The sequence below is a fragment of the Gymnoscopelus braueri genome, assembly GCF_963280865.1.
Source record: "Gymnoscopelus braueri genome assembly, chromosome: 11".
Lineage (NCBI taxonomy): Eukaryota > Metazoa > Chordata > Actinopteri > Myctophiformes > Myctophidae > Gymnoscopelus > Gymnoscopelus braueri.
This window is the reverse complement of record NC_137613.1, coordinates 20,614,183-20,625,734: the sequence shown is the minus strand read 5'-3', so window position 1 is coordinate 20,625,734 and position 11,552 is coordinate 20,614,183. Positions and strand designations below refer to the sequence as shown.

The 11,552-nt window shown below is 44.6% G+C and overlaps 1 protein-coding gene across 11 annotated transcripts in view; it reads right to left on the bottom strand.

Moving 5' to 3' along the window:
• Positions 1-5,045: 5,045 nt before the first annotated feature.
• The window catches only part of macf1a (microtubule actin crosslinking factor 1a), a 301,232-nt gene continuing 294,725 nt past the window's right edge, over positions 5,046-11,552 (bottom strand). For 10 of the 11 annotated variants that reach the window (XM_080442895.1, XM_080442891.1, XM_080442892.1 and 7 more), the window contains 4 exons: positions 8,980-9,197; positions 7,557-7,679; positions 6,577-6,679; positions 5,046-5,385 (listed from right to left, as the gene is read on the bottom strand). In XM_080442895.1, coding sequence (XP_080299021.1) covers positions 5,138-5,385; positions 6,577-6,679; positions 7,557-7,679; positions 8,980-9,197 — 692 coding nt within the window. In that variant the 3' untranslated portion in view covers positions 5,046-5,137. The remainder of the gene's footprint in view (positions 5,386-6,576; positions 6,680-7,556; positions 7,680-8,979; positions 9,198-11,552) is intronic. The other variant, XM_080442897.1, reaches the window with a different exon arrangement.

Here is an 11,552-nt window from a genome sequence, read left to right as displayed (position 1 = left end):
AGTTTTATGATGTTGAAAGCCTATTCTCTGTAGTGGAAAGCCTCAGAACCCCACCTTTCGTTGTGTGGATACATTTTTCTATTGACTCGATCTGAAGGTGGAGTTTAAGTGATTAAAGGTGCACCATAAAAAATGGTTCTTTGAGGAACTATTTCTGGTTCCTCAAAGAACTTTGACAACAAAGCCTCTAGAACCATATGAGAAACATGAGGAATCATTCACTAAAGGAAATGGTTCTTTATCTTTAGTAGGTGATGACGATTACACCCCATCACGATTACCGACCTCGACTATGCAGATGACATTGCCCTAGTCTCGGATACAGCAGAATAAGGAAGAGAACTACTGGCAGTAGAAATGGAGGGCATGAAGAAGATCGGCCTCAAGCTCAATGCCAAGACAACAAAAGTAGGCCTATACTGGCAGTTAACACGGAGGACAAGACTATTGCCCCTCCGACCGAACGGTGCTTGAGGTAGTCGAGGGGCCTGGACTCTGGAATGGCCTGCATGGGATGAGGAGTGTTGAAATCTGACATGGGAGAAGACCTCAAGAGGCGGCTCTCTCTAGGTCGTCCTCAGACGAGCCCTCCATCGTTGCTTCCAGTCATCCCGACTCTCCATACATCTGGCCAGCTCATTGGTGCTATGGGCTCCTGCATCCTTCTTGAGCGTGTCCACATATGTTAGTGTGGGGCGTCCTCTTGACCGGTGCCCATGTGTTGGTTCCCACAGCACCAGTTTGCTGGCTGGCAGCTCTCGGTGCCTTTGGCAGTGTCCTGCTAGTCTCATTCTCCTTACAGCAATCTTCTCGCTCACCCTTGGTATTCCCTCATACAGGATTCTGTTGGTAACATGCGCACTCTTGCTGATATTAAGCACTGCACGCAGCATCCTGGTGTAGCACCCGTCCAGGGACTTCTCAAGGGCTGGTTTCAGGGTCCAGCATTCACTGCCATAGAGAAGAACGGACTCTACTGTCGCGTAGAAGAAGCTGAGTTTGAGACGGCGGCTGCTGGTAGCTAATACAAGCTACAGTGGAGTCAGTGCTGCTATGGGGCCAAGACATGGACGCACCAATAATTTAAAAAAAAAAGATTGTGTATAGTTTAGTTTTTATAAGTTTTAGAGCTAGTTTTTGGGCGGTGTAGCCGCCCCTATAAGTGGAGTTGGGACACCTCATAGTATTAGTTTCCTGTACTGTGATTGGCTGACTCTATTGGCTGACTCTATTCAGCACTGTGATTGGCTAGCGAGACACATGATGACATTAATAACCTATAAATAGGATTATGCACTTCCAAAAATCATTTTTTTTGGAAGTGAGCTTCCATCACTATGATGACCACTGTGATGACCACACCGCCCACTTCACACTGGTGTGATTTTTGGGCGGTGAAACCGCCCCTATATGTGAGGTTTGGACATCGACATTCGATTGCACCCCCCCAACCCTGCGCTGTGATTGGCCACCATTGTACCCCCCTAACCCCTGTGATTGGCTAGTGAAACATGACACATGTGCATAGCCCTATAAATAGGACTATGCACTTAAAAAAAACACATTTATGGTTTTTTTTAAGTTAGGGGTGTACAATGGTTGGTCCACAATATTACTTTTCTTTAAGTGAACTTCCATCACTGTGATGACCACTGTGACCACACCGCCCACTTCACACTGGGTGTGATTTTTTATTTATTATATGGGGTAGTCACAGGCGAGATTCAAAAAGCTCAGATTGTTTTGAAAATAGCAGATCTACAAGCTCACAATGCATCACGACGTGGCACATTGTGAGCTTGTAGATCCATATTCGCTAATATTGAAAATGTTTGACAAAATGGCTTAAAACTGGCACAGCTAAAATATTGGAATTTTTGATTTTTGTTAGTTTTAGTTGGTTTTGTAAGCACACAAAACAGCTTCAGGTGGTTAAATCTTTTTTGCAACGCTTCATTTTTCTTTTTATTATTTTAGTCAACTAAAATGTTTTGTCAATTCCAGTTTTTGTTATTTCGTTCCTTTTAGTTAACTACAACATTGACAATACCCATATGTCTCTCTCAAAGAATGCACAAGAATCTGTCATGTGTGTGGACTGGTGTTGTACGTGCACACACACTCACCCACTAAAGAGATGTATGTTGTTGTTTATGCACACGCACACACTTAAGAATTCAAGTTATGTGCACACACAAACCAGTCATACAGTATGTGCGCCAGTCCAGTGCAAACACTTTGTACATAAATCCCATCTCCCTGCACAAATAAAAGGCATGTGTAAAGCAAAGCAACTTCATATCTGTACTGTATAAACAAAAAGACACTGCCATGCAAACAAGACAAGCGGACACACACAAGTTATGCAATAAATCAGTTATATGTACCATGTGCATATACACTGCTAAATCTGATGTACAATTTACATCAATGTTTAAGTAATACTCAGAATTTTATAGTGTACACACACACAGCCAGAAAATCAGACACTCAGGAACACTGTGTTCAGCACTCAGGAAAAGAAAAGCCTTTCCTTCTTAAAACCCCAAACCCGTCAAATACAGGACACAGGTTTACTGCAAGCATATTTTTTAATACAAAAACAGAACAAAAAGTTTATAATTTTAGTTTTTTTTTTCCATTTTACTTATACACAATTTACTTCAAATAATGCCCCCCTCCCCATTCTCTTTTTAATCACACTGAGAATAGGACAACATCAAAAGGTGGTGGTCTCGTCCCCATCCCCAGCAAAAATATCCCACCCGTTGAAGACAATAAATAAATAAAATTCACCTTTAAGATGTTTCTTCCTGTACTGTACTGTCATTTCATTAGGTTTTCATAGAGCTTCATCTCTTCACTGAGATAACACACAGAGACAAACATATGTCCTGTTGGAGACAAGACAATAAAACAGAAAAAGTACAGAAAAAAAGCCTATAAGGAGAGACACTGGAGGAAGCGAGACGTGAGAGAGGCAGAAAATGACCCTCTCACTGGCCAGCTCCGCTCAGGTCCCCCCTTGTCATTCATATTTGTAGTTCATATTTTTCTCTCTCTACACACGAAGGGCAACCCCCTTTGGTCATGAACGTGGGAATTGTAGTCCTTAGCAAAAACAAAATAAAAGAAATTGCAACAAGGCTGCCACTGGAATCAGTCAGTGTTCCCAGTGAATAAATGTAATGTTACCAAGATGTAGAAACACACTTACACTTACACACACACACACACACACACACACACACACACACACACACACACACACACACACAAGGTCAAAGGAGCATGTTTTCCTCTGTACAAAAGACGATCATGATTTGTTAAATTTTTTAATACTAGGTCATTCTCCAAGGTGATATGGACATGGAACGAATGAAAAATAAATAAGAGATTCTCCTTTTAAGCTAGAGGACAAACGTACATGTGGATTATAAATTAAACCAGAACAAACAAGATACAAAAACAAGAGACATTCGTAAATGAAACATTTGCATACAGTGATTTCATGACCTTTATAATTGTTTGTAACATTTGACAAAGACACACATGGTACACACAGAGCTTTCCTTAAGTGTGTGTGGTGGGCTGTGCTCCTGGGGCTGCTGAGGGCAACACACGAGGGGGGCATGTGGGCTCAAGGTGGAGTTAAGAGAGAGATAGTTAGTGTGCGCTGGTTGTCAAACTCTTAACCGCAGAGTATCAGACGTTAGGGTTACACCTGAAGTGTACTGAGTTTAATGTGCTGTTAGTCGAGTGTCCGACATTTAATGAAGAAAAAAAAAGTCGGACGTTATGGTTACAGTTGATGTATTCTGTCTCTAATGTGCCGTTAGTTGTGAGAGTCCGTTGTTTTCGCCTTGTAGAACCAAACGCACACTGCTTGGAGCTTCCAAACGTTCCAGTGGTCGAGGGGGACTTTCTCCCTGCGCGTCTGTGTTCATGTGCTCCCTCCTCAGCTGTAGCACCCCTGCCACCTCCGCCGCTACCACAGCCCCTCTGGGTTTGAGGTTAGTTGGTCAGTCGGACGGACGCGGTCAGACGGAAATAAAGAGAGACAGCTCCCTTTCCTCTGAGAGTTCTGTGTTCTTTCTGCCTTCCCGCAATCCACACACGGTGTCTTGCCATGGCATGCTCTCCGCACCCACAGATATGCTGAGGTGTCGTCGTTTTTTCTTTTTTTTTCTGCCTCCGCCAACCACTCAGCCAACCGGTCCCAGAGAGCTGACACGGCAGTCGTTGCATATCAGACCGCCACAGACTAAAATAATAAACCAGAATTCATTTATGTTCTTTTTATCCTTCCTGAATGTCTTTTTATTTCAATTTATTTATTGTAGTTGTCGTCATTGTGGCGTGGTGACACCTCCCCTTCTCCTCCACCCTAACCACCTCTGTGTAAAAAATGTGTTGCGTATTGTTTTCTTTTCACGGTGTGTGTATTTGTGTGTCAGTGTCGTAGAAACATAAAGCGGTTTCCATAGAAATCTCTCTTTCCTCTACGGATCTTCCCTCACGGGGACAGAAATGTTGTAACACTAAAGTAAGGCAGCATCATGTCAAGTTGGTTGGTTATTTTCTCAGTTCTCCACAGCCATGGAGTCCCCAGCAAGAGTCTCTAGAATGTCTCTTAGAACCTTCACGAACGGCTCCAATAGGAGAGAGAGAACGCAGAAGACAGGGAAGGCATACTCGGGTCTGTTCTTAAAGGGGACAAACAGTCTTGCTTGTGTTACGTGCACAAACCTGGGCTCGTAGGGCAGACCCTCCTCCCCACCACTCAACTCCTCTGTTGCGTGTGTTTATTTGTAGTAACTATAAGAAGGAGAAAGTCCTCCCTATCCCCGACCCCTTTTTGATGTCATCTACCATTAATGCATCAGTGCCACCTGTGCCCTATTGATGGGACATTTGGATCAAATGTTGGTACGTTGTATTGACATTTCACCATCATTGTACAGTATGTCTCTGTGCATGTCTGACCATATTACCATGTCTGGCTTGGGGGGGGGGGGGGGTTAGGTGGTCTTATGGGGGGGGGGTATTGTCCACATTCAAATCTTTGTGGCTGAATGGATGACATACCCCCTGTCTTTCTTTGTCTCTCTTTCTACCTCGGTTTCTCTCTGGGTGCTTATTTCTTCCCAGAACCGGGGGTCTTGGGGCTGGGGGCTTTCTTGGAGATGGTGGGGATCTTGGAGGGCTTGGCGCCGCCGCCAGGGCGTCGCGGGGTGTCCGAGGTGTCCGAGCAGACTGAGTGCGACTCCTGGAGCTCGGAGGCGTCCGAGGCGTCGCTGCCCCGTCGGCTGCTGGCGCGGCTGCCCGCCCTGCTGCCCGCCCGGCTCACAGGACCGCTCGCTGTGGCGGCCGCTCGCTTTGGATCTGGAAGGGAGAGGAGGAGGGATCGAATAAATTACAGAAATAAATATTTACACCTAAAGCTGTTTATGCGTTTTTGCCTGCACTTAAAAGCTCTGAATAAAATGAACAAAAATTGTATTAAATAAAATCAGAGGGTCATTAACCACATTAACACATTTACCGCCGGGCCCGTAGTTCTACGGGCCGTTAAATCCAACGGTTAAGCGCCAATCCCGTAGCCTACGGGCTGTGGTGCTTTTTCCTTTTTTTCGAAATTTTTTTTTTTTTTAATTTTCTAGGGGGACCATTTTCAGTGTAACACCACCCGATCGGACCGGAAGTGCGATCACGTTTTTTGTTTCCCGTCTGTCTCCATTCTAAGTCGTACACATAAACCCCTGTAAAAGCTGTACAGGACATGTAGTTTTTCATCCTCGCATTTCCCATGTTAACTTAAACGATCAGAACTCAAACATGGCGGCTCCGTTTGACACGCGGTCTCGACGAGTAGACACCAGGACATGTGCCCGTTGTTTACAAACATTGGATCGGGCAATCTAAAGGATTTTAACGGGGCCTATGGCGACCTGAAAAAAACAAAAAACAACAATAAAACCTTGGCACTGGTGAGTACATTATGAGATTAGCCCTTGGCGGTGGATGTGTTAAAGGAGTAGTTCAGCCAAAAAATTACTTATTTTCTATCATAATTTTTTTTTGTCACATTCCTAAGCCAATAATTTGATGACTGGGTCATCAGTCAATAGGAAATTCAGTAGGACACTTTGAGTCTCCTCCGCCGGCCCTGTCATCAAATGATTGGCTTAGGAATGCGACAAAAACTAATCTCCATGAATTCAAGGCTTCATGGGGTGTGTAATTGATAGAAAATAGGTAATTTTTTGGATGAACTACTCCTTTAAACCAGTCGTCCCTATAGTGGGTATATCATTATAGGTGACATGTTTGTACAATAAAAAAAAAATAGCAATGCATGATCATGCATGTGTGTGTGTGTGTGTTGTGTGTGTGTGTGTGTGTGTGTGTGTGTGTGTGTGTGTGTGTGTGTGTGTGTGTGTGTGTGTGTGTGTGTGTGTGTGTGTGTGTGTGTGTGTGTGTGTGTGTGTGTGTGGGTGGGTGGGTGGGTGGGTGTGTGTGTGTGTGTGTGTGTGTGTGTATAAAGTATACAGTATATAGGGTCTCTCAAGTCACCAGTGCGTTTGGTGCTGGTGTGTGAAGTTCCATTTTCTCCTGTCAATGAGCCTCTGCTGGAGTGGAAGGTTGGTCTCTTTAATTTGGACCCAGACGCTGCCCCCTAGAGGAGAACATTGGAAATTCCACAAATCAGACAACAACCCAGTGTGGGAGTTGCATGAGAATAACTTAAAGTCATATCACACACACACGCGCGCACACGCACACACACACGCACACACACTAAACATTGTGCCACCATACAATATGTACATTACTATAGTCTATAGTTACTAAATATCACATCAAACACTGTACCACTGAAACCACTGTACCACTTAAATCTAGCTCCTACGACAAGAGCTAGGTTAACTTCACACTAAATCTATGAATTTTGGGGGAGTGAAAATGATAAAGATTTCTCACATTTAAATATGTAAATGCATATTAAACTGCACATTTTTTAAACTTGAAATCTTTGTCTATTTTCGTCTTCCCCAAATACGTTTATCTATCCATCCCAAAGTATTCTCTGTGTATGTGCTGTAAGTTCAATAATGTCTGCATCACAGTAGAGCTCCCTCTTCTTTGCAGAGGGAGTGCTAATGTGTGTTGATTTGGATTCTCTAGCATATTGTCACAAACGGCAGTGATTGGCTGTGAACCAGTTTTGATCGCAAACATCTGTTCACTAATTTTGCAGTAATGCAGTAGTCTTTCTAATTTGCAGTAAGAATTGGAAATTATTGTCTTGCCTTGTGATCGGTGTTGTGCTACAACTGATCATCTGGAAGTCAGTACAAGCGACTTTGAGTACTTAGAATAGCGCTATATAAATTGCATGTATTATTATTATTATTATTACAGTGTGTGAGTTAGTTGCGTTAGCCAGCTCAGTAGGGTGTGCGGGCTGGGGTGGTGCTGAGCGCTTTAGGGCAAAGGTGAAGGGGTGGGCTAGGGGTGGAGGGTCTGGGAGTGGGTAAGGGTGAGTGCGTTACCTCGTGCCCAGGTGTGGTGTGGCCCTGGCCGTGATCTGGGCAGCAGTGGCACTTGGTTGGCGTTGGAGTTTTACTGTGTGCCAGCCAGGGCTTGGCATAGTCACGCGAGTGAGTATTGGAGGACTGAAGGAAGGATGGGAGTGAGGGAGGTAGGGAAGGCATGAAGGTAGGTGGGAAGGAAGGAAGGAATGAGGGAAAGTATTGATGAAGAAAATAAGTATTGAAGGAGGGAAGCAAAGAAGGTAGGATGGAAGGGAAGGAATGAAGGAAGGAAGGAAGGAAGGAAGGAAGGAAGGAAGGAAGGAAGGTCGGAAGGAAGGTCGGAAGGAAGGAAGGAAGGAAGGAAGGAAGGAAGGAAGGAAGGAAGGAAAGGAGAGAAAATAAAGGAGGTAAAGAGGTATGGAATAGAAGATTGTAAGGAAGCAGGGGAGAGGGAGGCCGCAGGAAGGTAAGTAGCAAGGCAGTGTAGCGCATTTTGTTTTTGTGCGAGAGGAGATCAGGGTTGTTTTTTTGTATTTTGTATTTAAATGACAGAACCAAACAGTGAAGGATGAACGTTTAAAAGCCAAGGTTAGCAGAGGTTGGATGAAGGGATCAGGGGAAAGGACAAAAAAAGATGAAAGAAAAACAACACAGAAACAGAACAACAAATAAAAATCTCTCAGTGTTGAGAACGTGGTGAATTTGACATGGCATGCAACAACAGGAGGATGGCAACCATTGAACGATGAGACAGATACAGTACATGTGTTTACACGGTCTCTCTTCCACACACACACACACACACACACACACACACACACACACACACACACACACACACACACACACACACACACACACACAAGAAATCCAATACATCACTAACATCAGACGACAACAACAATAATATTAATGATTATGGCTCTGATTCTAAACTATGTTTGGGGTTGTGGGATTTTTTTTTAAACTCAACATCTTATCAGGAGAACTGCATGTGACAATGACAGACAGACACTAGTCACACCATGGGGACAGTCACATGGACAGAACTGGGTCACGGTCCACATACTCTCTCTGGTTATATACTGTAGCCCACTGTACGGTAACGCACATATTGTTTTTAGTGCAGAACAAAGTTAGCGTGTGAATCAGTGTGTTATTTTGTCAGCTTGAGTATTTTTGAAAACGTTTATAATCTGGTAGGAAACTGTAAACTGCAACCTTGGACATTGGGGAAGTGACGGATATATATATTCAATTTCCTCAAATCTACCAAAAGAATAAAGTCCTGAATTAGTTTTTTGCCACTGTCCTCACTGTTCCTTCATACGAGTTACATAATATTTTTCAAAGGCATTTATTATCAACGCTTCTATCAACTTGTATGACCCAACAGAAACAAATTCAATTCAATTTCAGTATTTCAGGCAGTAGCACTCACCCTGGAGGAGGCGGAGGCCGTGGGTGTTGCGGGGGCGGACGGGACGGAGGCACAGCTGGCGGCGCTGTGTGAGGCCGAGGAGGAGGATCGGGTGGGGGAGGCGGTGCGGGAGCCCGGCTTGGAGCGACGGCCCCGGGACCGGAAGGCCGCCAGGCCCTGGGAGGCCCCCTCCGGGAGGATGAACTTCTCCCGCAGCTCCAGGTTGGTACGACCACGGGCTGGAGAGATGGAAGGAATTGGGGTAGAGAGAGAGATAGAGAGAGAGAGAGAGAGAGAGAGAGGGGATGGAGAGACGGAGAAGATGGGGAAGAGGAGGACAGATAAGGCAAACAAGTCAGTGTGTTCATAAAATAACGGTGGTTCCTCCAGTTAGGCGTCAGCAGATGCAGCGAGCACAGTGAGGTGAGAGAGTCAGTGCTTCCCCAACGTTACCCACCTCGGAGTCAGCGCACGTTCATTTTGAGAGTGCACGTGTGTTTGAGGTAGGGCGGGGCAGGGAGGTTTAAGGAAGGGCACGGATTGGGTGTTCAGGAAATCCTAAATTGGCCACGTTTGAGGGGAGAGGTGAGCAAGTGTGTGTTCAGTGTGTGTCTACAATTACTACAATACGCAACGGACGTGCGTCATCTGCGAATCTCTTGACCCATTTTGGAGACACCCCTTCACTCTCCAGCAGACGTGTGGTGTTCTATCATGCTATGCAACTTTGCTTGTTTGTGAGAAACACAGACAAGAGTGAAGCATACAGCATGTTAAGCTTTTGCAATTGCGTTGGTGAGAGCTAGCCGAAAGGTTAAAAGCTCCCACGCGGTAGCAGTTACAAAGTTGGTGAGAGAGTCTTACCAGCAGCAGTCATCATGAGTGTCTCCAAATTGTTTTTCTTCTAATAATACATTACAGAGTGACGGCTGCACTCGTTGCGTATTATTTTCCAAATGCTAACAAAAAACAATTCAGCATGGTGGGTTAGGGCCACGGTTTTCAACAAAGAGGACAGTGGGAACTAAAGCACTGCCTCTCTTCTCTCATTTTTCTCTTGCTCTCCATTTAAATAATCTCATTGCCATTTTTTTCCCTTTTGCCAATAATGACAATGCTCTTCAGTGTGTATACAGTATATGTGGGGACATGCCTGGTTATTTGTGAGGGGAAACCACAGATATTCAGGGTTTCCCCCTGAGACACTCAGCAGCATTCCCGAAAAAGGTAGTGCAACAGCCCCAGCACACAACACTCAAGCCCAGAGAAGCCAGCCACAAACCGAGTTAGATAGACAAGAAAAAGAGAAATGTAGAAGGAGATAGAGAGGTCTAACAGGAGATAAAAGCAACAGAATAGAGGAGGGAAATGCAGAAGAAATGTAGAGAAATGTAGAATAGAGACAGAGAGAGAAAGCATATGATTCAGAGTGAGAGACAAGTACAGGAGTAGAGACAGAGAGAGAGAATTGAGACGGATATCAAAGTAAAGCCTGGTTCATATAATTAGTTGCGTGGGCGCAGCACACTGAAAATGGCAGATCTACAAGCTTACAACGCGTCGTGTAGCGATGCGCTCTCAGCTTGTAGATCTGCTATTTTCAGTGCATGACACCCGCAGTCCCGCACACAAATAAGTATAACTCAGGCTTAAAGGAAGGAAAGGAACCAGACAGGAGCTAGCGGCTAGCCATAGCAGCCGTGCAACTGTGGGCCGTGGTCAGCTATAGCAGTTCCTAGCCACACCCCTCACGGCCATCGCCCCTAGCAACGGAATAGCAAGGCCAGTCAATTAAATGGGTGCACCCTGCAATTATGTCCCCCACGCCAGCCAGGTGCACCCTGTAATTGGGTCCCCCAACCAACCAGCCATCAACATTTAAAAAGGAGCCACGTTGGAAGCTAGTAGCATTATTAGAAACCCAGGCCGGACACGCCCAGGTCTTGGACAGTCCAATTCTCTATCTCTCTGTTTCTCTCTTGCTTCAGAGATTTTAATCAACTATCTGATGTTTTTTTTTATCTTTAATCTTTTTTTTCTTGGTTACTAGTCTCAAATTGAAAAACTAAATAAACAAACAAAAAAAACAATTTGAATCTTGGAAGCCATAATGGCTATGTCACAAAAAACTTTTTTAGGCTGTTCAGTACAGCTGCCAGTGAGATGCTAATTAAGAGTAAAATGAGAATCATCACTGCATTGAAAACACAGTTCATTCATGTTTATTTCCCCCAGTTTAGTGCATTTTCAAACCTTTTGCACCTCACTCTGTCGTCCGTGGCTTCCGTAACTTGGACATTCAGTTTTTGTCATTATTTATACCATCAAGACCGGGGTGGGCCAAGCCCCACTTAGTGTGAGTGAATGAGGAAAGCATGATGTAGACTCTGGCACAAAGACAAGACTGACATCAACCTCAGGACAAACAGTTATATATACATTACACACACGCACACACATATATAAAGATGACAGCGGTGGTTGGTAAGTGATAATGAATGCTTAAAGTCTAAATGGATAGATAGATGGATGGATGGACGGACGGACGGATGGATGGACAGAGAGACAGAGAGAGAGAGGGGGGGGGGTAGGTA